This window comes from Anas platyrhynchos, chromosome 8, assembly GCF_047663525.1.
Source record: "Anas platyrhynchos isolate ZD024472 breed Pekin duck chromosome 8, IASCAAS_PekinDuck_T2T, whole genome shotgun sequence".
NCBI classification, from domain to species: Eukaryota; Metazoa; Chordata; class Aves; order Anseriformes; family Anatidae; genus Anas; species Anas platyrhynchos.
Window position 1 is genome coordinate 37,753,543 of NC_092594.1, and position 26,882 is coordinate 37,780,424.

Below are 26,882 nucleotides of genomic sequence, written 5' to 3' on the forward strand. Positions count from 1 at the left end.
TGGTGATATCAAAGCCTAAATTCACACGATGGGGAGCAGCAGAGCGTGTGCTGGCTGGGAGAAGAGACCCAAGTCCTGGGGATGGAGGGGGACGAGGTGGCTTGGTGACCTGTGATGCTGCCTCGTGGTGGGGTGCAGGAGCCTCTGCCCCGCACAGGGATGTGGCCGATCCCCAAACTGGAATCCCTGAGGGGTCCTGGCCAAAGCAGAACCCGTTGTGTACATCCCCTGCACCTGAACTCCCTTATGCTTCAGGATTTTTTTTTTTCCTTCTGGTTTTAAATGATGGCTTCACGTGTGGCAGAGCAGCTGCTGCCTGCGTTATCAAAATGGCTGTTTGCAGCTGAGGAGGGAAATAAATGCTCCCGAGGTCCCAGCCTGCACACCCAGCCCCACGGGATGGTTGATGCAGGGGTCTGTGAGGGCAAAGCTGGGTGCTCTGGTGGAGTCACTGCTGTGCTTGGGGCTGGCCTCACCGGGGGCAGTCACAGAGCATCCCGGTGGAGCTGCAGAGCTGGAGAATCAAAGCTCCCTCCCTCCCTTTTCCTCTTACTGCTCATCTGCACTAGGGCAGCGTGCTCCGGACACAGAAAAATGGCCTTTACTGCCTGGAAGATGTGTGTCTAGATTAGTATTAGGTGATTATAGAAGGTAGACTGGTGAGGGTTTGTGCTGAAGGCAGGGTGCTAACAATTTTGGGGCAAAATTTTGGTGGATGTAACTAGCTACACCTGCTCCTGCTGCAGTTACCTGAGCTCACGTGAGCTGAGTGGGGTCCTGCTGGTTTTCATGATTAACTTTTTTCTTTTTATTTATTTATTTGTTTTAACCAGTTCATAGAAATCAATCTTAAAGTATCACCTCTTACCTAGGGCACCCTGCTCACAGGCCGTGCAGGTGGAAACTCCTTACGCTGCAGCCCCTCACTACCAGGGCTGGGTTTAGCTCAGAGGAATCAAGAACTGAAACTTTACTTGAGGTAGGGCAGCCGTATCCGAGCTGGTATCTGAAGCTCGGTGTGTTATCACCGTGTCTTTGCTTGCTTTAAGCTTTGCTAGGCTGAAACCATTCAGAATGAAATACTGGCCTGTGTGTGGTCTGAGATTTAAATTGCAGTGTAGCTCCCTCGTATAGGGTTATGTTTAAGTTCTGTGACACCTCGGGTGGGTACTTAAGCTCTGTGCAACTCCAGTGTGTGCCCTGAGTGCTCAATCCTTGATGTAACACCTTTAACAACCCCTACAAATATGCTTGATGCCATATAGAAGCACAATCATAGTGCCTAAGACCATCTTGGTCTCCAATGGGACTGTGTGTTTCTCCTCGCTGCTCGTTCATCCAGAAAGCTGCTGGGTTTGGGGATGGAGGGGAAGGGACACGGAGGGAGGCTCGAGCTGGATCTGGTAGGACACAAAACATCCCAAGTCCCAAAACAGAATTCCAAGAAAATCATTAATGTAGTTCTCCTTTTGTCTTCTTAACCTGTGAAGTTTGTGGACGTGCTCAGAAGATGAGAGGCAGGCGGGGAAGAAATAATTTATTTTGGCTTTTGCTGTGGCATTCAGTAATGCTTTCTTAGCAGCTTGCTGTGTACTGAAAGAGGAGGAGGAGGTTCTAGGAAATGCAGAAAGGGAAAAGTAACAGCAAGGATACGTGTTACAAGAGGAGCAAGCTCTCTTTCTGTGCTCTTCTGGGATGTTTATAAACTGCCTAATCTACAAAATGGCTTTTAAACACTCGGAGGCTAGACTGGCTTGTGCCACGTACTTCCTCCGGCAGCGTAACTGCAAAATAAAACGTTTTAAATAAATTGCGAGTGTTCAAGTCGAGATTTCTTTAGCTGTTTTACGCTTGCAAACCCAGTCTCTTGTATGCTGGTGATTACTTTTCACTGAGTCAGGAGAGAGACGTCTCCATGTCACTGGCACAGAGACAAAGGCTGGCGCTGACAATGTTGTCTTGTCTTCTTTCCTAGCTGCATTTTCAAGCAGGGAGGCTCAGTTTAATAACTCCTTTGTTTGTGTGGTGTGTTTTGGACACTTGAATGGTTTGGTGTTGGCAATAGCTTTTTTTTTCCCTTTTTTTTTAGTTGGTAGGGAGGCGAGGCAGAGAGAATGTCAATCACCTTTAAAGACCGATGTCACGGTTTGTGCCAAAATTTCTGAGTTCCAGCCTCAACTGCATTTTGTTCCCTGTAATATCACTTTCATAACTAAGGGAAAAAACGTAACAAATTAAACAAACTTGGCACAGTACTGAGAGGGGATATTTCTCCTCTCTCAACACTTCTAAATGATGAAACAACAAAAAAAAACTCTCACTGTTGAAATCTTACATGTTGCTTAGCTAATGGTGCAAGCAGCATCCTTAATAATTTTTCAAGCAACAGCAGAGATATCTTAATTCTTAAAATTTCCATGAAGTTTACATTTATGCAGTCTCAAATGAACCTTCAAATAATAAGCCTTGGGCTCCTACAACATTAGCTTTAGAAGTTTATCTCAGGAGGACGCAAACAGAAGCTCCTGAGCCTCCCTGCCCTGTGCTGCCCAGGGCTCTGAGCGCTTCCCGGCAGTGGTCCTGTCCCAGCCCACCCACAGAAAACCCAGCACAGAAAGGGACGTGAGTCCTCGTGGGAGGAGGAATGCAGCTTTTCATCCCAGCCCCAGGAAGGAGGCACCACTGGATGTGTCACCCAACATCTGCAGAAATGCACAGGTATTTATGCACATATTTGTGTGTTTCACACACTTATGGTGTGAGCCCAGACCTGGTCCTGTTGGAAACATCTCCTTTAGGAGCTTCGCAGTCTTTAGGACCTTAAAGCCCACCCAGCCCCAACCTCTGTCATGGGCAGGGACCCCTCCTAGCAGCCCAGGCTGCCCAAACCCCATCCAGCCTGGCCTTGGGCACTGCCAGGGATGGGCCATGTGCTGAACCTGCTGTGGCCAGGCTGGATGGGGTCTTGGGCAGCCCGGTCTCGTGGGAGGTGTCCCTGTCTGTGGCAGGGGGCTGGAATTAGCTGATCTTTAAGGTCCCTTCCAACCCAAGCCATTCTGTATTTGTTTGTGCCCCGTGTTTCTGAGCTGGCTGTGTTCACAGGGAGCTCACATGGGCCTGGTTGCCATAATGGCTTTTTTTTCGGGGGGCTACACTTGCTAAAGCAACCTGCTGCTGTGTGCCTCTGGTCTGTATTGTAAACCCCGGGGAAGAGCCGAGGCCCTGTGTGGGTTTTGGCTGGACGAGTGACAACGGGACCAAACGGCACGGCTGTGAGGTGCTGCCACGCTGCAGCTCTGCTCCACACGGGTGTTGCCGTGTGCTTTTTGCAGAATAACCTTTTGGTTGCAGCTCTCTCTGCTCTCGGCCTGGTGGGAAAGCTAACGCGAGCAGGAATCTGGGGCAGCGCAGGAGGAGGGGACAGACGAGCCTGGTAGCAAAAAAAAATGAGCAAAAGCATCGGTCTTCAGGGCCTCTGTGAGTCTGAGGAGCTCGCCCATTAATTTGGGAAGCAGCAGTGCTCTCCTTTCCTCTGCTGCTTTGGGTGCCTCTGTCGCTGCTGCTTTCTCCCCAGCCTTTTCTAGTCCCTTTGCAACCCACGCAGTTCCTTTGAAAAAGGCGATGTAATCCTGCCACGTGGGCTCTCCCTGGCCTGGCAGAGGGTGTGAGTGAATGGAATAGCGGGGATATTTTAGAGTCTTTGCTTAAATTTCCCAAAGCTCAGCCCCCCCGGGGAGGGCTGTGTGCTGGGAGGGATGGTGAAGGAGGCTCGGGCTCAGGGCTCGCAGGCTGCGCTCTTTAAAAACGTATCTGACAAGCAAAGCACTCCGTTTTAAACACTATTGATTATCACTGGATGCAGAGGAGCTGCCTGCCCAGATAACTTCATTTAGAAATATTTGCCACCCACCCCCTTGAAGCGGGAGCTTAAACTCTTCCCGTAATGCCTGCATTGATTTGCAGGCCCTGAGAGGCGACGTGCTGAGCCTGGAGGATGCCTCAGCGTGGGGATGGGAGGACCTGGGGGTGCCGTGGGTACCCAGGGATGTGCTTGGGGTGGTTTCTCTGCTCCTGCTCTTCTGCAGGCACACACCCCATCATTTTATGAGTTTTCTGTAGGGGATGCTTTAATTACGTGATGGCAGGGGTGCATGTACCAGGGCTGCTCCCCTCCCCTGTGGGGGCTCCTGTGTTATCCAGAGGGGAAGCTCATAAACACGATGGGGCTGCTGTAGCCTGGGCCCGTGTCTCTTAACGCTGGTTTGAAATCCTGGCCTGTCTTACACAGGCTTTGCTGGGAGAGGAACGTGAGCTGAGGCTGCTTCTCGGCACGGCTGCCTGGGGGCACGGCAGGGCAGAAGCACAAATAGCATCATTTTTTGATGGGTGCTCCTTAAAAAAAAAAAAAAAAAAAAAGAAAGAAACAAAACAATTCGGGTGTTGTTGCTGAAGCCACAACAACAGCAGCTCCACTTCTTTCAGATGGGAACCTTTAAAAGGGCCCTTTCTGTAAGGCCAGGGGTGGGTGCCCGCCACCGCGTCTCTTGCTCCCTGTTCACGCTGTGCCCTGGTCATCACGTGGGGCAGAGACGGGGAGAAAGGCTGAAAACTTCTAAAAATCTGGAATTGGGACATGAATGCAGCAGTTATGAGCATTTTCTCAGCATAGTGTCAGGCTCAGGTACCATAGGTGCAGAATACAGAGGAGCACGTTATGCTCCCTGACTACCCCCGTGCAGGGCTTGGGCTTGAGGGAGAGCTGAAATCCTCCATAGCTGGGTTCTCTTCTACTGATCCGTCTCTTCCAAGCTTGACTTCAATTGTGGAAAAGTGACACCTGCGGTGACATTGATTTACAGGAGTCGGAGCCACTTCAGTGTGTGTAATGCACTCGTACAGGGGTGTGTGCACAGGGAGGGGAGGGGAAACGAGCCGTGTCCCCCTGCCAGGAGCTGAGCTGCATGCAGTGGAGGGAAATTGCAGCAGGTTGTGCTGAGGAAGGTGTCCACTGGTTTTTGAGGGGGTGGCAGATGAAAGCTCGAATGCTTTCCTAGGGAAGGTCCATGGTGAGGAGACACAGACCAAGATGAACCTGCTTCCTTCCCGATGGTTTCAAGTCTGCTTTTGCCCTCTCAGGCAAAAAGGGTTTTCTGACCCTCAGTAAGTAACATGCGGAACGTAGCACTCAGCTGCCTGCTCTCCCATTTCCAGATGTCTTGTTTTCACCTCCCCGCTCTCAAGCAAATATTGCTTCATCAGCGTAAACGTTCAAACTGACACAGTCTGAAATGCCACTTACACATCGGCTCGCTTCCCCCTTGATTCCCAGTGGAGCTGGAAGCCGTGACCTGTGGTTTGTGGGGCTGTGGGGTCTGGTGCTCAGGGACCCCTAGAGAGACAAGGGCCCTAAGGTGCAAATCTTGCAGGAAAAGCTTCCAAAACGGGCATTGCTCACTTGCCCTGAGCAAGGAGAAAGCTGAAGTGCTTTAATTAAAACACCAGTGCTCTCCAGCTCCCATCCTACACCGCACAAGGTTGCAATCTGCCCAGGTGTGCAGGAATCCCACCCTTGGGCTGCTGATGGACACACGTTATGGCAGGAACACCACCGAATGACAGTCTTGAGCTCTGTAAGGAGGCACAGGAGGCTGTTGCTCCATTTGGTGGCTGCTGGAGGCTGATCCTGACCGCCAAATTGTCCCTTCTTTGGGGAGGCGTTAGCTCAGAGCAAGGAGCTTCAGCTGTAACAAAACCAAGCTTGGCTTGTCGTCAGGATGATTGAAGCTTCTTGCTTCCACACTGCTCCATCGGCTCGGAGTGCTTCAGTGTGATCATCACCATCCCATAACGGAGGTAGTCCAGAAGACCCGTCCTACACGATGTCCCAGGCACGCTTTGCAGCACTAAAATCCCGACATTATAAGTTCCTTGGCCAGGAAATGAAAAGGCTGTAGTTAGCAAGCGATCCCCCTGAAACCTGTGCTACAAATACAGGTCAGAAGCGTGTCTCTGAGGCGCACCGAGTCGTGGGGAATATCCAGTAACTGGGTTAATACCGGGTTCTTGCTGTGTGAGGAGCAAGCTGCACCTCGAACAGAGAAACTAATTCTCCCTAACAAGGCTTCTGGACAGCAGCTCTAACGCGTGGCCTGAGCTAGCTGAACTGCTGCGTGATGGCACGCTGAAAGCTGGGACGTGCCATTCTGCCACTGCCCAAACCAGCAGTGAGCACCCCCAAAACCTGAGCCCCTTCCCTCCAGGCTGCGTGGGAGCCCCGGCGAGCTCGTCCTTTCAGACCTAGTGAGCATCCTTGGTAGCCCAGCCTTAGGTCTGGAGGCAAGCAAGGGCAACCACGTCCCATCTCATTTGCAGCCCTGAAGCCCTCTCTGTTAGAGGGGCCATCTCAGGGTGTGCTGCAGGGACGTGCAGTGGCAGCGGTAGGTGACACCCGGAGCTGCGGGTGTCCTTCGGAGAGATCTGCAGCAGCTCTAAAGGTCTGCATTTACAAGAGGGACTTAGCACAGAAATGTTTTATTCAGCAAAAACTGCAGGAGCAGGCTGGTTTTCTTTTTCTTTTTTTTTTTTTTTTTTTCCTTTTTAATCAGATTTTTCAGCTGTTCTCATGGGTTTCTGTGTACGTCGTCAGCTCCGTGTGCTAATGCATTAACACTTTCTGCTCTGCTGCTGGGATTCACCACCCCTTTATTCACCTTTCTGCTTTGTAGGAGATGCTGCCTGTTAGAGGAGCCTTCAAATGTATTTGCTTTGCTCCTCTGCCAACAGCTAGCAGCGGCTGTGTCGTGCTGTAACAGAGCCATGGCCTTTGTCAGCACGGGGCGTGCTGCTCCGATCCAGTGGCTAAAAGATGCCTGAGCAAATTAGTGCACCTGGGAGAGAAGTGAGTGATTTATGCTGTAAGCTTCCTCAACGGCTTCCCGATAGCTAAGTAGTGCTTTCCTCGTGTTGGTCATGTAGCACCAGCTTGCATTTCTTGTTCAGCAGTCCTTTGGGTCTCTCTGTTCTAGTGCATATAGTAAACTTGGAATGAATTGCTAGGGTTTTCTTTTAGAAGTGGAGTGAAATTCTCTCCCTGTCTCATTTCCCAAAGATTCTTGTTTTTCCGTGTTCTTGAAGCCTTTCTGTTACTCACCGAGCACTTCCAAGAATAAAATGTGTTCAATCCCCACTGGCTCTGATCCCTTTGCTCCCCCTTTCCTCACTCCAAGTTCCCATCTTTCTCCCTTCCTTTCTTTAAAAAGCTGACCTGCAGATCTACACATGCCTTTTGAACTTCACTTCTCCATTCCTGACCCTCCTAACAGAGTCATGTGGAAGCGAAGTATTTGAAGAAAGATCAAACGCCGATTCCCTATTTGGAAGCCAATGAGCTACTTCCTTTTTTATTTTATTTTTTTTATTTTTTATTCATATTTGAAGTACACACTTCAAAGTGGTTTGGAAAAGAAATGTTCCTGTGCCCTGAAAGGCATCTCCTGTTGTGAATCAGCAGAGTATTGTCCATCTCTTTACAAGCACGATGCAGAGGAGCTGTGGCCTCAGATGTTACCAGTTTTGCACGTAGGTCACGTGCATGTGGGCTGTGGCTGCATCACAGTGCATTAAGCACTCTTTGGGCACGGGGGAATAAATAGCATCACTTTACCAATGGAGTCTCCTCCAGCTTAACAATATATATTACATTTATTGATAGCTGACGCTGGGTTTCAAAGAGTGAATAACATTTAAGTGGGTTTGCATCTAGGTCTTCGGGCTAATCTGACATAATAATGAGGTAGCAAATGTTTAATTAGAGTACTGTAGCTGAAGTTTGTTAAGTCAAGATAGTCGAGTCCCAGTGAACAAAAAGCAATTTATGTAGTCAAGAGTCTATCTTATAGCAAACAAAATATAATTTTACTGGTTTGTGTCTAACAAAATTCTGCAATAAAACAAAACCATGTTTACCCAAGTCTGCATTCAATTTATTATATTTTTCTGAGAATGACTTATGCTATTAACACAGCAGTGGTATAATAAGAAAAACTGCAATGAATTGGGTTTCGGTTAAGAGAGTGGAATAGTTATTTTAGTATAATTGCAAAATACAAACGCTTGAGGTGGAACGCCACGTCACAGTCCATCAAAATAACATTTAAATGGCTTTTGCTCTACGTTAGTCTCCTCTCGACTTTGCAGCTTCATGATGTTTCAAGCTGTGAGGAAAAAGCATACCAAGGAGGTGAGCCCTGCTCTGCTTTCTCCTTGTCTGGACTCTTAAATGACTCTTAAATCAGCAGATCAGCTCCACACTGAAGAGCTGGCCTTGCTTTGGGTTGGGATGAGAGGCAAGGGAGCTTGGCTGGTAGTTGTCCATGCTGTGCTGATACCATGCAGTCAACCTACGTACAATGCTGAGGGTCGCTGACGCTTTCTGTGCCTAGAACATGATTTTGCAGAGATGAGAAATTGCATTTCTTTCATAAGCAAAACTACTTTGGGCCTACACTCAACTTGCGGCGGTGCACGGGAATATGTTTGGTCTGAGTAGAGCAATGGGTTTGTTGGCTCTGTGGATTTGTTCCAAATAAGTGATGTTGGGTTTGCTTTTGTTGTATTTGAAGGTGCCTCATCACCAGACATGGAGTCCAGCTATGGGGGAGGCTTGCTGGACATGGTGAAAGGAGGAGCGGGGAGGCTGTTCAGCAACTTGAAGGATAACCTGAAGGATACCCTGAAAGATACGTCTTCAAAGGTCATGCAATCTGTTGCCAGGTATGGTAGAGCTGGAGCTGGCTAATGCAGGTAGTGTCACTAGCTTCTGGTCTGACTTGCAATCTTAACTAGCATAATAAATGAATGCCAACGTTCAGGAATCTGGAAAACGCCTCCCTGGTGAAACTGGGGCACGTAGTTTCTGATTCCTTTGACCCTTGTGGGGTCCTGCCACTCGGCTGCTGCATGACTGTTTTGTCACTGGAAGTTGGCTCATGTTACTTAATGTTCATTGAGACCCTTCTTGCTGATAAAACTGTTCACCTTGCTAAAACCACTTCCTGAGTTGAAGAAAGAACTGAAGTGACTTTGCTTTGGTCACCTCTGCTCGTGATGGCCCTTGTGCTTGGCACTGCACCTGCCTCTGAGGGATGTGGGGCTAGAGTAAATTAAAGAAATCTAATGGAGGCAACTCCTCAGAGGCTTTGATCTGTGAAGTGTCTAACAGCTAGAGATTCTCCTGAAAACTGGTACTGAAAATTAATGACAAAAGGGAAAAGGGGAAAAGGGACTTTTTTTTTTTTTGGAAGCTTCTGCATCCATTTAATAGTGTATGTGAAAGGAAAGCTGGGTCACTGTATACAGTAAACTGTTTGTAGCCTTTGCTTAAGACAGAAAGACAAAGAATTGGTTTTAAGATCATTTCCTTCCTTGTGTGAAAAGCAGATCTATGTGGGAAAACAATGTCCTCCTGATTCCTGTAATGGGCAGTCTTCTGTAAAAATGCATAATCCCTGTCTCCTACTTTGTCTTCTTTTAGTTACACCAAGGGAGAGCTAGATATTTCATACATTACCTCGAGAATCATAGGTAAGTACTGCTGATGGGATAAATAAAACTTGTAGTACCTTGGGGTTCAGAAGTTTATAACCATGTTATGGTGCATGCTCACCTTGCCTTCTTCTTACCCTTCTAGTGATGTCTTTTCCGGCTGAAGGCGTTGAACTGGGGTTCAGGAACCACATTGAAGACGTACGGACATTTTTGGATTCCAGACATCCTGACCACTACACAGTCTTCAACTTGTCACCTAAGTATTATCGCAGTGCCAAGTTTCACAACAGGGTGAGTGTCTTCCAAGAGTTTTTGTGAAACGGGGCAGAAGATCCTGCTTCTGTCTCTCCTTTGTGTGGCAGAACGTACTGAGATGGAAAAGGAATTACAGAATCATTGAATGGCTTGAGTTGGAAGGGACCTTTATTATAGATGTTACTAAGTGGCCATGGTCTCTTCTGGGTTTTAGCTGATGTCTGGGGTATTAAAGAGATGGAAAGTTCAGGGCATAATGCTTCTGTCAGGAGTCTGTGAGAGTGACGCTGCCCTGAGTTGAGCCTGTGCTGCTCTTGACTCCTACATAGTTGCCAGAAACTGCTGCGAAGAAATAAGGAGTAAACCCTTTAGTTTCTCATGCAACAGAGGTGAGCTTCAGAAATAATTAATGCACAGACTCAAGCATATGATGTGGGTGTGCAAAACTTCAATGTGGTCTGAGCCCCAGTGATCACTACCAAGAATCCTAATAAATAGCAAATTGCTGGCAGTGCCTTGAGCGTGGAATACAGAAAGCTGTGGGTTATCATATAGGATTATCTGAGGGGTGATGAGGAATTAATAGGAATTATAAAAAAGGTCTAACAAAGATCCTAACCAAAGTGCTTTAAAAGAAATTATCAGTAAAAGGACTTAGATAATTTTCACGTTGAAGAATCCTTCAGTGGTGTTGTAATCAAGCAGAAGCACTGAGGAGGCAAAGCACAGGACTAGAAACTGTATCTAAGGTACATTTTGGCTCTTCCACTAGCGTACAATTTTTAAAAAAACACCTCCAGTCTCTGTCCCAGTTTCCTTTTCTAAAACCAGAATGGCATACAGGAGCAGTTCAAGGCTCTGGTTCATTAATGGCTTTTGGAGGATAGCTCTTCAAGACACTGCTGTTGAAATGCAAGGTTTGATCTAATCTTCTAAAAAAAATCCTGTTCTTTTCCTCTCCCCCAAGGGAGTGATGATTTTCTTATTTCTTATTTTTTGTGAACTTCGACTGGAAAGGCAACAGTAGTTGCCAGACGTAACCCTCTGTCAGGGTAAGAGAATCTCATGCTGTGTATAAGCCTCATTCCATTTTCCCTTGAGCTGTAGCTGAATCTATCCTCAGCAATTGCTCTGATCACCAGTAACCACTCACTCATATTTGAAGCAAATTTCTCTGTAGCAATCGGTAAGCAGCCATGACTTCAGCTATGAGTAAATGAACACGAAAGACTAATTAAAAAATATCAAAGGCTCTGAATCTTCAGTCTTACTTGGGTTCGGTGCATCACTCTTGCTGTTGGTGGGAGGAGAAAGACAGATCTACTTTTGATAGCCCAGCATTAACCACCTGTTGGTATATTGCTTGACCTGACCATAAGCCCTTCATCCCCTGTAATTTGTCTCCTACCATGGAGGTGCTTTGTAGGCTATTGCCTTGAATACACACACAAAGAAAATGATACATCTTTTTATTGAAAGATTGTACTTTCAGGTTATGGGCTAGGAAATACTGACTCCAAGTATTCTTCAGGAAAATTAAATGTGCAGAACAGAATACATGAGATGAGACAATTGTAAATATGAGGTTGAACTTAACCTGTAGTGGGGAAAAAAATACTAATGGGCTATCAAGGAAATGAAATCACATGAAAAGTATTCTCTGCCTTGGGTAAGGATACCAGATGAGCTGAAGTTTTGAGAGGCACTTGTTCTTTGAAGTGAATGGCTTCTTAATTCCTATCTTCTTTAGAGCTGCTCTTTTCAAGATCACAGTAGGTCACTTTGCATAGGGACAGAGGAGGGAGATGACATTAGTGTCCTGCCAGCCCATTTTCCTGCCCCTGTGTGGCTGTGTGGGGCTCGAAGCCCCAAGTGCCCCGTCCAGTGAGGAGAGGAGGCAATGTGAGCAGTAAAAGCTGCTGCTCAAGTCCGGTCGTGCTCTGCTTTTCTCCCTGCCTCGTCACCCCAGCAGGAGGGGAGAGTTCACATCTGCTCGAGAAAATGTGAGCAGTTTGAAAACATATAACTCAAATATAGCATTAAACAAAACCAAACTTCAAAGTCCCTCTAGGGTCACGTTCTTGGCCATTACTACCCTACTGCTAGAGGAAAAACAAGCACTGGCTGCATATTTCCAAAGCTCTAGAAGAATTCCCGTTCCTTTTCTGTAAGGCTGCCTTTTGTGAGGGGTGTTGAGGTTATATCTGAAATAAATGAAATGCTACTTCCCATGTATTTAATTTCCTAATTGCGAACCAGCAGAAAGATGTGTAATTATAGACAAAGTAAATATATAATTATGGACTGTGGGAAATGTGTATTATTTACTTTGTAAGTGATAATGGCTTTTCCAGATGCTTGACAGTGTGTTGTCCTAAGACCTATTCAGAGACTCATCAGTGCAAAGGTCGCTGGTCATATTAATTCTAGCAGCCTCTTGTAATCTGCATTGTGGTTTGGTGCTCTAATTGCAAGTGAATCTTGTACCTCTAGAAGCCTGGTGCAAAAGTACTGGGGGTTGGAAGGAGGAGGCTTGCCTGATAATAGAAAAATAATTGACAGGCACCTCTATCTCACTTATGGCATCAGCATTCTGGGTCTATTAAAGAATTGAATGAATGTTTGTGAACTCTAGTTCAGAACTTACAATGGTCCTGTGCTTTCAGCAAAGCAAACGCTGTCAGGTCTGTGGAACAGAAAGCTGATGGGGGCCATTCCTGCATGGGAGATACCACACAGTGAGCCTTTGGTTGTTCTGTCCCCCTTCCTGAAAAGCTGCAGAAGAGGCATAGGCAAGAGAATCAATGATGTGCTGGGCAGGATTCGTGCTTCTGCTATCAGCTCTTGTGCAGGTGTACATGTGTAAGAGAGAATCTTAAATGCAACTTTTATGAATCCTGGAGCCTTGCCTTTCTCTGAGAGATGACATGGTCAGGTATGAAAATGGTCGTACGGCCATTTAAGAACGCCTGGTCAAACAATCTCCTTCCTGCCCCTGGTTTTCATTAAACAGAACCCAAATCTCAGCTGAGAGAAAAGCAATCATTTGTCTAATGACAAACGTTTTTCCTTTAAATTTCTTTTAGCCAGAAATGACGTTTAAAAAAAGACATTTCAATTAAAAACAAATAAAACTGAGATGTCTGTAGAAGGCTATTTGATGTGCTGTTTGAGACTGTGAAGACTCTTTTTGAGATGTCGTGACTCAGAACTAGTACGCTGATGAATAGTAACCAGGCATACTTTAGGATTTGTGGGTTTTCAACTCTAAGAAGTCATTCATTTTTTCTGGCTCATATCTTAACTATGCTTACTCAGATAGGATTTTTTTTTTTGAACAGAAGTTTCCCTTTCATCAATCTAATATCTGTCAAATGGGGCTTGAAAATCCTATTACACAAAACGACTGAGAATAACAGATGTTCAGTATCCTTTGAAAATCAGAGCCGTGGTTTTTGGGGACAACTTGTACAAAGATTTTTGACAGAAATCAATGTGCAGCTGCGAGACTGGAGTGCTATGGAAGGCCACTCAAGATAATCTGGCTTGGAATGCAATTAAAAAAAAACCACACGTATCATCAATGAAAATACATCAAAATCTTTTTATTCAATTGAGGGTTCCTTTTTGTTTGTACATTCATAATTCATGAACATTGGGGATCAGAATTACACATCAGAGAGGGAGTAGGTTTCAAGCACGTAACTCTAGGTTGCAAAGGAAAAGTATGTTTCTTGGCAGAAAACGTTTGTAAAAGCACGCCCTGCCTAATGCTCTTATGAAGCTAGCTTTTGTTCACTGTACAATTCCTGCAGGTATCCGAATGTAGCTGGCCAGTACGACAAGCGCCCAGCCTGCACAACCTCTATGCTGTCTGTAAGAACATGCACAACTGGCTACAGCAGAACCCCAAGAACGTGTGTGTCATCCACTGCATGGTGAGTAGGGCAGAATGTGAGCAGATTTTCAGACCTGTGAGCCTTATGTCATACTGCGTGTTGCACATCTAGAGTCTGTCTACAAGGATGGTGACAATTTCTTAAAAAAAATAAATAAATAAAAGAAATGTGGTAAAACCAGCCCCCTAGAAAGGGACTTTATTTGCAGTTCCATAGCTAACCTGGGAGACCTAGCACTGAACGTGGAGCAATGCAAGGTCAGAGAAGTTGCAATTGTTCCAGCAGTGAACTATGAGCTGGTGATGGCTTGAACTTCTCTCAAGAACTGACTGTAAGGATCGTCAGCCCTCTGTTGCTTTGTGTTTAATTGTGTGTAGTCATAGGTCTAAACTCAGCTCTAGACAAGCACATCTTTGGGAGTTCTGTGCAACTGCAAAACTGAGGTTGTCAGTCTCTTGCGATGGTTGCTGTCAGACCTGGCTGAAGATATCCAGTTGCCTTCTGCCCCTCGTGGTGCACCACAGCCAGCTGGGCTGCTCACTCCCCCTAAAGGGTTGTTCAGGACCGGGTAACACGTAGATCTGATGCATGAGGGTGCTGTCATTCTGTATGACTAGCTTGTAATTTACCCCGGCCAACCTTTTATGTTGACAGTAATGCCCAAGAGGAGAGTTCTGTTTTGCTCCTGGAGCCTAAATTAAATCCAGGAGGCTGTCAGTTTTCATCAGTGTAAACCTGGGAGGAACTGGGGAAATGACTGATCCCAAACTGCGTAAACCTTACGTACGAGTCTGGCAGTTCCTGCTTCATGTAGTGCAGCCAGCAGCTCCAGGATACAGGTTTGTCTCAAACAGAGACTAAGATGCACTTGTTGCCTCCGGTCCTGGAAATTTAGCCCAAGAATCAAATTCCTTTACTGTCCTTTGGGCAATGAATGTCAGGGTAACGCTGTAAAAGATGGTGAGTCCTTCTGAATACTTTCTGATGAGTCTGGAGAAGCCTACTTAGCCCATGTGAAACTGGGAGATCTTTTCAGAGGCAATAGGCAAAGGCTGAGCTTAAAAAGGCAAATAGGCTGTTAACCTTGAGTAGATCCTGGGCCTGGGTCAGGAATGGGATGGCAAATCCTACAGCTGGAGACAAAACATGCTTCTGGGCATTGAAGCCAAATATGAGCTGTCCTCGGCTTTGGCTGCTTTTTGGATGTCAGCTTTGATCCAGGCCACTGCAGCTCACCAAAGTCCTAGGCATTAAACAAAAGGCACAGGACTGGAAATTCCTTGTCATCATGCAATTCATTACTAGGCTTTCTGGAGAAATTATTTCAGGTGACTTAGGGAAGAGTGGAGAGTGTTCTGCTGAAAATAAAGGACGTCTCTGATACTTATTCATTTCTTCCTCCCACCCTGCTCTAATTAACAGGATGGCCGTGCAGCCTCAGCAGTTCTGGTCAGCGCGATGTTCTGTTTCTGTCACCTCTTCTCTAATCCAGGCCCTGCTGTGCAGCTGCTGAACACAAAGAGACCTGGAATCGTACTGTGGCCATCTCACAGGAGGTAGAGTATAGTGGCTAAATGCCATGCAGGAGCTATTTTCCTCGCACTAAACACTGCACGAGTATCCTTTGTGCATTTTGTCAAGGTGTCCCCGGCCCCTAGGCTGAGATATGCATTGTTATCACTTTGTTCCCTGGGAAAAATAAATAAATTAATTAAATAAGTGGTAAAGTAGTGATGAGGCACGGGAGCAGATTTTCCAGGGTGTCTGTGGGATCTCTGTCCTCAGAGATCCTTGGCTGGGTATCACCCTGAGCAGCACAATCCAGCTCTGGGGTTAGATGCTACATTAAAGTTAGTTCTGCTTTGAACAAATACCTTCAGAGGTCTCTTCCAACCTGAGTTATTGTCTGATTTTATGAAATAATGCATGTGAGCTGAAGGGTATGCATGCCACATGCCCCATTTTCTCCACCCAAACCAGCCTGAAGGTGCTGGCAGGAGGCAACAGACTGAAAATCCAGGATTCCTGTTGCAGCATGAGCAGTACTCATGCATTAGTTGTGTAACTTAGTTTTGACAGGTCTTAACTGATGTTTATGGCCACTTCCATTTCACTCACATTGATGTAATAGTAATGGAGGAATAAATGTTCCAAACCCTTTGTGCTCTAGCTCGGGAAAGCTGACAAGTCTGTAGTTAACAGGACCTTGGTGAATTCCCCTCCCTGTGTCAGCCTCATCCTTGCAGGAGGTTACGCTGTAAAAATATCTTGTTTATGATTTCCATTAAGCAGAGGCAAAAGTGCCTGTCAGAGCAAAGGGAAGATGCAGTGTTATGTATGTGGTAATAACAATCCTTTGGTACATGACTAACAAAGTGCTTCATCTGGTATGTGCATGTAAAATAGAAGGGGAACTTCTACTGGTAAAGCAGGAAAACCATTGCTCTGCACCTTCTCTCCTAAAAGGTGCAGAGAAGTGACCTTCAGCTTGGAGCTAGAGGGTAATTTCCTTCCCCTTGGGCTGTAGTTCTTATAATCAAACACAAATGGGAGCGTAAATTCTGTGCCAGCTGCAAACCTGCTGGAGTATACGGAAACTCCCACACTGCAACTGTGGAAGAGCTGCACTTTTAGTGGATATCAGGGTAGACTTCAAGTACAAAACAAAAATTGTTTGCCTGGGATGGAGATTTCAGTAACGGCTTTCTCTGCCTGCAGATACATCGGATACATTTGCGATCTAATAGCAGACAAGCCCATCATTCCTCACTGCAAACCACTTACTATCAAGTCAGTCACCCTCAGTCCAGTCCCCTGTTTCAACAAGCAAAGGAACGGGTGCCGGCCCTTCTGCGACATCCTCAGCGGAGAAACCAGAATCCTCACCACGTCCCAGGAGTATGAAAGAATGAAGTGAGTTGCTCTGATCTCCTACCACCCTTAGGAGTTTAGCGCAAGGAGGCTTTGGTTTTGTTGTAAGGTACCTGAAGTCTGTGCTGCAGTCACTGTCAGACTGCCTGATAATCGTGGAGTGCAGGTAATTAATTGAAGGTTGGTGCCTCGTGTTGAAATAAACTGCCAGTCAGTTGGAAGTTAACATGCAGTGGGATATCTGCACTGAGATGGTTCAGGGCTATGCTGGCTTCCCCAGTGAAGTGTTTGTTTCACCTAAACCTAATGTTAAGGAGAATGCTGAGCGTGGCTTCTGTTTGCTCGGCCTGAGCGAGATGATAGCTTTATGTTGATGTTCTTTTTGGGTGGTAATGATGTTATGGAAGGGAGCTTAACTGTGGATTTCCTTCTCATCCTCTCAAAGAGAATACCGTGTGCAAGAAGGGAAAGTCCTAATTCCACTGGGAGCCACTGTCCATGGAGATGTTGTTGTTTCTGTCTACCACATGAGGTCAACCATTGGGGGACGCCTTCAAGCAAAAGTAGGAGTTTAACTTCTCTTGCATGGTAGAAGCAAAGTAGCTAAGAGGGGGCTAAGGAGGGGGACTAAGAATGCATGTGGCACTCATGATGTAGAAAGTTTTCCGAGCATAGACAGAAAACTCAAATTTGATTGTTTCCAAGTGAAAATGAAGAACAGCATTTGGAGAAGTCTGTGGTGCCTCCGGTGTCTCTTTGTGGAATCAGTGTGTACTGATGGTGTGTAGGATCCTTCCAGCTGATGCAGAAGACAGAAACAGCTCTATCAGTAACCAGCTAAGGGCAAAACACCACCAAAAATTCTAACTACTCAGCTTAAATGAGTATAACTTAGTGAGCTGTCACTCCTGTATGGTAAAGGCTGTTCTAGAACAAGCAACACGGACACCTTATTGATCATTAGGGCAAAAAGGCAATTTGTGCTGGTTGGGTAGCTGCAGGGAGGGAAAAGACTGCATAAGCCAGAGGCTGGCCAGGCAGCCACCCTCCCCATAGACAAAAGACCTCTTCACACTGGCAGATCAAAGAAATGGGAGGCAATGGAAACTAGGGGGAGAGAACAGAGGGGAACCAGAGTGAGCGCACCCACAGCTCCTCCCCACAGCATAGTAGCAGTGCTGAAAGTGAAAATATTTATTGGTCTGTGCAGTTCTAGGATTTCAGATTGACTTTAAAATGCTGTTCTCTGGCTCTTGTAATTGCAGAAGAGGAATTTGGAAATGCAGTCTGTTCGGACTAGCAAACTTTTATTGGGTTTGCAATAACCGAATCAGTGGTTGTGATAGACAACTCACTCCATTAACCTTTGTGGCAATGAGGGTTAATTGGTTTAATCAGTGAAATAATCTGAATTGTTGTGACTTAAAGCGTGAAAAGTGATGGGAGGAAGTGGGGGGGAAACAAATGTTTTCCCACCTGCTTGGAGTACCACCTCATTTGCTCCCTGCAGGCAGGTGCTGCAGATGCATCAGGCAGAACAGCTTCAGCCTGCAGCTACCAGCTGGGTGTGGTGGCTGCGTTCTCCAGTGGTCACTGTATCTCCTGATACTTTTATCTGAGATCTTAACAATTTTCCTGAAGATATGTTTGAAACCTTACTATTCAAGTTGCAGAGTGACTCATGAATGTTTCTCTTCTTAATTCATTACTGGTGCTGCTTGCAGTATAGATGACACTTTACTGAAGCTGCTACTGCAGGTGAAATGGTCCTGTATGTTCCTGGGGTACAAACCTGTTTCTCCAATGTATTTAATGGAAATATGTCAGCTTCATTTAAGTGCTAAAATGTCAAGTAGATCCCAGAAATGAAGACAGTCCTGAATGCTGTGAAGGCGCTCCACTGTCTGGAAGCAGAAGGAAAATTTGAAGCAGATGGAAATATTGGGGTTTGAGAAAGGAAGGCTCTGCTTTCTGTAAAACAGGCAGAATGAGTTAGCTTTTGTAGCAGTTATAATTAGTCTATGTAGTAACAGGTAGTAAGGTAGACTTAAAAGTCTGTATGTGCAGTGAACAAATATTTTAGTTCTGTCAGTTTAAGCTCTTGTTCAGTCTGGTGCTCTGTTTTCCAGATGACCAACACACAAATATTCCAAATTCAATTTCACACTGGATTCATAGCGCTGGGAACAACCACATTAAAATTCACCAAGTGAGTATTTTAAGCCGAGCATTAATCAAACCTGAAGCATAAAAGCCTTATGAAGGCTGAAGGAGAATGTTCACAGCTGAAACATGAAAGTCTGTGTGTGTGCATCTATTGAAAGACTATATAGATTTGCAGAAACATCCTTTTCTTTTTAATTGACCAGTTCTTGTCCCCATTTAGACCTGAACTGGATGCCTGTGACTCTCCAGACAAATATCCCCAGCTCTTTCATGTCATACTGGAGATAGAAATACAATCTACTGATAGACAAACAGAATTAACTCCTCCTTGGGAGAACTTCACAACAAAAGACATCAATCCAACCATTCTTTTCTCCTCCCATCAGGAGCACCAGGATACTCTTGCTTTGGCAGGTATGAGCTGCACAGCTTTACTCACTTGATTCGCATGCTTACCAAGATGCTGAAATTTGTTTTGATTTATTTTAATTTTATTTTTTTATTTATTTATGGTGGTGTTCTGTGCTACAGGTAAATGTCCTACAGATTCACCCCCAGACAACATCAGAAACGTTGGACAGAGTGCGTTCTTCTCATCTCTCAGCTGGCAAGGTAGGCAGACTTAGTCTTTAAAGTAAAATCTGCTTAGAATGAGATAAACAACTTTTTTTTCCCCTCCCTGGAGCACAGAGGGAGGCTGAAGGATCTGACTGTAACATGCCTTTCACATTAGATCAGTGTATTGCTGGTCACACCCGTATGTTGCAATTGAGTGCAAATTAATTTCCTACAATGTCCCCTTCAAACATTGTCTGCTCGTGCTGTGTGTGACAGGCTATTGACACAATTCTAACATCAACCTTTGCCCTAGGCATCTTTGATGCTAAAACAAAACTCAGCTGCTTTTTGCTCATGTTGTACTTAATATATGCGGTGCTACGAGAACGCAGCGCTGAGAGGGTGCCTGTCAGAGAGGCCATTCAATAGCGCTGAATGCCTCAAAACCCTCACGGTGGTGCCAAATGCAGTGTTCCTCCCATGGCCCCAGGGATATGTTCGGTAGGAACCTGGCCTAGGAGACAAAGCTAGGAAGGTGTTTTTTGTCACTGCTCCTTTTTAATGAACCTTGTTTTGCCTGGATTTTGAAGCATGGCTGGAGATCACCATGGACGCTTGGTCCTGACCCAGAAACTTGCTCAGTTCTCCTCTGTGCCTGCTCTTCAGACTTCAGGAGAGCCAATTAACCTCCCTCTGTGTTTCCTGATCAATAAAACTGACTGCTTACAATGCAGGCCAGCAAAGACTTTAATTTAATCTTTACCATGGCAGCGTTTTGTTAGGCTTCGTTCTCAGTAGCTTTTTGTTCTACGTGTAAGCTGATTTTTATGGGAGCTTTGTGATGAAAAAACTAACAGCTACCTAATTTTATTTTTAATCGTCATTTAGATCAGAAATCTGACAAAAGTAGCTCTCACCCCACCTCAGAGGATCGAGCAGCGTTGGTGCATGAGGAAAGCGAACAGTCAGATGACGAACTCTTGTCCCTTTCCAGTCAGCACAGTAATGCCAGTGGTGACAAGCCTCACGGGACACCAAAACACAGCAAAAAGCAGCAAGAGCCTCCGGCACCACCCCCACCTGAAGACGTTGACTTGTTGGGGCTGGACGGTAGCCCCATGAGCAAGAGTTTTCCCTCGCAGCCCGCCGCTGCCCCCTCTAACTCAGACTTGCTGAATGATTTGTTTGGGGTTGGCGGGTCAGGTTCCCAGAGTCAAAGTGGACAGCCCGCTGCTGAGGAGGTCTTTCACGTGGGGGGACCTGGATCAGTGCAGTCAACTCCTCGGCGTTCTGCAGCTTCGGCATCTCCGTCCCCATCCCCGAGGGCAGGAGAAGGTAATGCTGGCTGCTCCCTGCGTGTGACATGGGGCATGTGCTTGAGAATGCCACCTGGGTGATCTGCTCCAGGCTGTTTGTTCCTCCTTGGGTACACTCATTTCATGAAACTTAAGAGCCAGGAGGGATCTCAAGAGGCCTCCCAGCTCCTCTACTCTGATTCAGTGCATCGTCACAGCCATGAACACTAAGCAGATCGCCTGGCTGGTTTCTTAAAGTCCCTGGTGGAGCTCACCCATATGTCTGGCTGGCTTACATTACAGCCACTGGAGGTCATCAGTTTTGCTCTTACTGTGTCCAGTAACACATGAGAAGAATATATGTTCACTAAAAACAAGCAAACAAAAAAAAACAGCCTCTTGGGTTTTGGATAGATCTGCAGTGCTTTGGAGTTATTTATTTATTTTCACATCAGTGGGTCTGGAGCAATGAGGCTTGTCTTGGACTATGAAATGTGGCTACACAATTCTGCTGTTTCTGGTCATTCTGCAGACAAGATAGGCAATATGAGAATATTTTAAAAAATATTTTATTATTTTTGTTGCTCCAAAGATTGAAATCAGACTGGTGGAGGGAATGGTTGAATAGATGCTAGGAAGAGGGACTTATGGAGGGTTAAGTGAGCAGAGGAGGGTAACTGAAAACCATGTGTAACCGAATAGGGTAAGGAGTCCAGTCCAAGTTGCTCAGATTTACTGAGGGTCCCTGAAATAGGTGGTCACTTTTGCCAAAGTCAAAATGAGAGCAACTGGCCCGCTCCAACAGCAGGTCTCTGCACCGTGCTTAACTGCACAGCCCCCCTGGGTTTGGTTTGCCTAATCCTTTATGTTACAGCTTGAGAGCTGACACGTTGTCAACGCATGCATAATTCAAAGAGCACAGTATGCTTACTTTACTTTTTCTCAGCAACTAATAACTTAAAAGTATTTGCAATGCCTGCCAACTTTCTTGTACGGAAACAGTCATTTTTTTTTCATTTTGTTAAGGAGGCACTGGTGTGAGCGATGCTGTGGCTGACGTCAGCGGCACCTTCCAGAGGCAGTGCAGTAGTCCTTGTACATGGTTAGTGATTTTGTTTTCTCACATTTGTTTTACAGCAACTGCCTTTGATCCATTTGGAAGTAGCCCTAAGCAAGCTGGTCCAGACCTCCTGGGTTCCTTTCTTGGTTCAGCAAATGTCCCCGGTGATCCTTTCCTTCAGGCAACGAGAAGTCCTTCACCAACTGTGCACAGCGATCCCTTTCACATGGGTAAGAGCGTGAGGATCTTCTGGTGTGTTTAAGTAAACATGAAATGCTGCTTTTAAATTGTGATGGAGCCATTAAGTACAAACCAGTGCTTACCATGAAATGACTGTAAACCACACAAACCCCACTAAACAGGAAAGGGCCTTTTGTCTCCAGACTTACAGCATATTCATATTTGAAGTGTGGTAGGATGAGACTTGTTTTGTTCAAGTCCTATACTTAATTAATAAGCTATTTGTATACATGAGAAAAGAGACCATGAAGAATGTCTGCCTGCGTATTCCTGTGGTTATGAGGTCTTGTTTGAACAAACTGCCATTAATTAAACTAAATAGAGCATGGCATATTAAGCCTGCTAGAGAAAACACGTGTCCTTTGGTGACTTTAGTTAAAGGTATCTGCTTTCTGTAGATCTGATACTAATCCTGGCCAAATTCCCAGTTAAATTTGACTTTCTAATTTCTAGTTTGAAGAAAATATTATTTTTCCTTTGGACTCTTTTAAATCTCTTTCTTCATTTGAAATAATGTCCCTTAGCTGTCCCTTTCTCCCCCCATGCCAAAACTTAATATTACAACCTTCTCTGACTGAAACACATTCAGATACTAATTTGTTTGTGTCTGGCCATCTAACACATGTCCCGTGGGTAAGAAAGCCTCCCTGGAAAGTCAGAATGACAAAAGGGGCAACTAGTGTGTTGCTGGCACTGCTTACATCCTTGCTTTGCCAAATTTGGGTACTGGATATTAACTCTGTGAATAAGACATTTGGGTCACACTTGGAGCTGGCTGCACTAATGAAAGGAATTTAAATGGTATCCCAGCATGATGAGGTGTTAAATTACAACGCTAGCGTCTATGTATAATGAAAAGCTGGCAGTGTGAACTGTATAGATGGACAGACTGATACAGCATTAAAGAAAAGACTGCTTTCTCTATGGCTTACATCTGTGTGGGTGCTGCTCTGCTGTATTTGTGATCTCCATCCTTGCCCTTTGCAAATAGGATATTTGCTTGGGTTGTGATGTGTTCAGAAAGGCAAAAACCTATGTCGTTCTGGTGATAAGGTTATACAAACTTACATACAAAGCCTCTGGCTAAAGCTGCCATGAAATGAAGACTGTAAATCTATGTCCTTCCCCGCTCACCTCTGTATAGTATGAGATCAGAAACAAATTGTAAATATGCAATGTTCTTTGTGGGGCAGAAGTTCACTCCAATTAGCAAATGGTAAATGGACTCAGCCCTGTACTGTCTCTCTTGCTCCTTGCTCCCTACCCTTCCTAGGTGCTGGATTATGTTGTTTTTGCTGTATTGCTCTGAGGTGTTTATACGTACTCATTCTGCTTAGCTTCTAGCACACCAACGGTTTCCATACAACCAGATGTTTCAGGTGGTTGGGACTGGCCCAGCAAACCAGGTATGTATTGTAAGAACATAAGGACACTTAAGAAACCCTTAGCAAACCCTGAGAGAGGAGAGGCTACCAGTGACCGCAGACAATGAGTTACCACTTTCTGCTGCTTAGCACATTGATTAATACATTGATTAATACAGCAAAGCTTGGATCAGGATTTTAGTCTTGTCTGAACTGCAGCAAGTACTATTGCTCTGGTCTCCCAGTCATCCATGTGAGCATCTGGCTAGAGATTGCTAAACTTCTTCAAAAATCTGTGTTTCCTTCCTCAGAAGACCAGGGCTTGAGGTGGTTCAGGTGCTAGGTGGGGGTGTATGCAATTTTGTTTTGTTAAGATGTGGAGTCAGGAGGACCTGGGAAATGCTGTACGTTCCTTGGATGCTGCTAAATAACAGCATGATTCTTTTTTACTCCTGGGAGAGTATGTGTGTCCTACCAAAACTTGCTTCCTGGAGGCTTTTAGTTCTTAAAATATATCCGTTTATCATAATTACTCTTTCACTGCAGACAGTCTGGGGAATGTTCTCGTTGCTGAGCCTAATTGTGAGTGGGAGTGCAAGCAGTCTGGGCCAACGCTGAATTGAGAGTGCTCAGGAACCTGACAACAATACACTTAATTTTAACAGCAGTCTTGTAACATTATGTGACTGAGCACTGGTTAAGAGCTGCACTCAGCTAAAATAAGCATAAAAACTGATGTATTTTTTTTTTCTTCTCCCCTTTCCTTTCTTTAAGGCGGCCTAGGTATGGGAAGCAGGTCAGCTGCCACCAGTCCTACAGGATCCCTCCACAGCACTCCTACTCATCAGCCTAAACCCCAAACACTAGATCCATTTGCTGACCTGGGGACTCTTGGAGCAAGTTTAGCAGGTTTGCATCCCTTACACAAAACGTTACCAGCTTCCTCTGTCTTAGAGAAATAAAACGAACAACCTGATATATGACAAAGAACTTGGTAGGTCTTCTCAGCCTAGCTGCATGCCAGCCAATGCCACTTTCAGGGATTCCCTCCTGCATAATTCTCTGTAAGTTTTTAGCAAGCCTGTGCTTTTACTGATGTTCCATCAAAAAAAAAAAAAAAAAAAGTGCTAACAACCTGTTGGGAGCCTGTAGGCTACATGGTTTGCAAAGCGAAGCCTCAGTCTCAGCAGCATCCTTAGACAAAAACTCTTGATACTGATGAGTTTAACTCCAACTGCAGAACTGTTGCTGCAGACCTTGGAGCAGTGCCTGGGAACAGGTGCTGGCTCTTCAAAGCTCCTGGGGTCCTTGAGGAAATATTTTGTCCTTCTAGCCTTGACTCACTTTCCTCCTTTTCTGAAGAAACCTGTGGAACCTCACTAGTCTGCCTCCCATTTGCAGCATTATTGGAAAGTGGAGTCCAAATCCATTTTCATTTGCACCTGGCCACAAAGAACTGTTTACTTGATTCTGAGACAAGCATTTCCTCCTTGTTTTATCTCACAAAACTATCAGCAAACCATCAGCCCCAACATTTAAAAAGTCAATTTTGACAAATGATTTCAGTTTTCCTTAAAATCCAGCATGTCAGGCTCCCTGACTCTGGTAAATAGATTTTTCTCCCCTTTGTCACTGCCCTCAGCTCTTTGCAAGCCATTGTGGTTTTATCTGATGTTTGTTTTCTCCTTTGCGTCAGTACCAGCATGGTTCTGGAATTAGGTTTCCCAGTTCCCTCTGCTGGATCACTAGCTGCTCTGCAGGAGCAAAATAAAAAGAATGCCAAGACTCATGTCAGAGCGGTTGAGGTGCTTTTAAAGCATGTATTCTGTAGCAAAGCTACGGGGTTCAAAAACAAATGACTTGGCTTGCACAGGATATTTAACCACATTTTTGTTGTTCATAACTAAGTCAAAAGCACTTGACCCACTTTCCATAGCATGTTCCAGAGCTCAAAGTTAAGTGTGGAGATTAGTCTCAAATAATAAAACCTCAACACTAAATATCACCCAGCACAAACTAAATCAGAGAACCAGCCCCTAAAGTAACAAGGTGCTGAAAGAAACACCTCTGTGGGATAATACCACAGCAGCACAGCGTGAGGGGATACTATTTCAGCGTGTCAACTAGGCAGTGCCTCTATAACACAGCAGCTGTGGTTCCCAGCTAGCTGGGTGTCACTGTCCCTGCTTTTCCCCAGTAAGCTGCTGCTCTGATTTCACTGCGAGCTCCAAAGGCGGGTGCTGTCTTTTAAGCAGTTTGCAGAGCGGTGGCAGGAAAGTTGCAGGGCTTTGCATGATGTTGCGAAAGTACGGTTGTGGCAGAGCTGAAAGTGGAAGCCAGCCGCCTGGGGGATTTTGTTTAGGTTCCCTTTTCGGAAAGTGAGTCACTGCCCTGTTTTCTAATGCACGCCGTCACTCCTTTTCCCCGTACCGTGCAGGTGGGCCTTCGTTTGCCAGTAAACCAACCACGCCGACAGGCATGGGAGGAGGATTCCCCCCCTCGCCGCAGAAGCCCTCTCCCCAGCCCATGGGCGGCAGCAGTTGGCAGCAAGGAGCTGGCTACGGCTGGCAGCAGGCACAGCCCAAAGCCCAGCCAAGCATGCCTCATGCCTCTCCCCAGAACAAGCCCAATTACAACGTGAGTTTCTCAGCAATGCCGGGAGCGCAAAGCGAGCGTGGAAAAGGACCAGCTAACGCTGGTAAGCATTTCAGAGTTCAGTGTCCAAAAGGTTGGCTCTTCGCAATACTGCTCAAACATTTGCATTAATGCGCAAACACCAAAGCAGGCTAGAGTCTGGCAAGCAAGTCATGCTGATCATTTGATTTATGAAGTTCAACACTACTTGTCCTGTCCTAGACTCTAAAGCATGCTAATACTTAGAAAATCCTGGATTAAAATGGGTGATGATGATAATTCTAAAGTAGCATTAGCTTATACCTCTTTTGTGAGAACATACATATATTCATCAGCACTCTGAGACTGGTAGAGTGTGGGGAGGGTGACTGGGGTGGAAAATCTGTGTTAAATAAACCTGCATTGTGAGAACAACTTCTTGCTTTTCAAGATTCAAAACCAAAAGTGTCTGCAGATTTCGAAGATTTATTATCTGGCCAAGGCTTTAATGCTCACAAGGACAAGAAGGGGCCCAAAACAATAGCTGAGATGAGAAAGGAAGAAATGGCTAAGGAAATGGACCCTGAAAAACTGAAAGTAAGCTATGTTCCTATTTATGTGGTTAGTCATTCAATCTGTCTTTCACTCTCCTCATGCTGGAGGCTGCTTAAACACCGCTCCTGAAAGGTGGAGGGGGGCAGTCAGTCACTGGTCTTACTGCATGTGAGGGGCAGCTGAGCAAATGGAAAGATGGTCTAGGGCCAGAAGCTGTGCTCCTGTTTTAGCGCTTAATCTAGTGCGCATCCTCCACAGCACTGCTGGATTGCAAACACACACGGTACCTCTCATCCTTGTTTGCCATAAGGTAGGTGTCTGAACTTGGCAGTGTCATGAACTGCTGTGCTCCCCATCCGCATCCCAGACAGCAATGTGATCAGAAAACGGTCGGATATTGCAGGTAGTGGAGAATATCTTAAAGAATGTCCACTATTGCATCAGAAGGAGAGATACCACT

General features: G+C 45.6%; 1 protein-coding gene across 2 annotated transcripts in view; it reads left to right on the plus strand.

Annotated features, from left to right (window-relative positions):
• Positions 1-26,882, plus strand: part of DNAJC6 (DnaJ heat shock protein family (Hsp40) member C6) — a 43,042-nt gene that overhangs the window by 11,333 nt on the left and 4,827 nt on the right. For both annotated transcript variants that reach the window (XM_027462399.3, XM_027462398.3), the window contains exons 2-17: positions 8,622-8,772; positions 9,533-9,582; positions 9,689-9,837; positions 13,617-13,739; positions 15,123-15,256; positions 16,419-16,613; positions 17,017-17,134; positions 18,701-18,780; positions 18,958-19,151; positions 19,269-19,349; positions 20,184-20,630; positions 21,728-21,880; positions 23,228-23,296; positions 24,029-24,163; positions 25,692-25,952; positions 26,319-26,464. In XM_027462399.3, the coding sequence (XP_027318200.1) occupies positions 8,622-8,772; positions 9,533-9,582; positions 9,689-9,837; positions 13,617-13,739; positions 15,123-15,256; positions 16,419-16,613; positions 17,017-17,134; positions 18,701-18,780; positions 18,958-19,151; positions 19,269-19,349; positions 20,184-20,630; positions 21,728-21,880; positions 23,228-23,296; positions 24,029-24,163; positions 25,692-25,952; positions 26,319-26,464 (2,486 nt within the window). The remainder of the gene's footprint in view (positions 1-8,621; positions 8,773-9,532; positions 9,583-9,688; positions 9,838-13,616; positions 13,740-15,122; positions 15,257-16,418; positions 16,614-17,016; positions 17,135-18,700; positions 18,781-18,957; positions 19,152-19,268; positions 19,350-20,183; positions 20,631-21,727; positions 21,881-23,227; positions 23,297-24,028; positions 24,164-25,691; positions 25,953-26,318; positions 26,465-26,882) is intronic.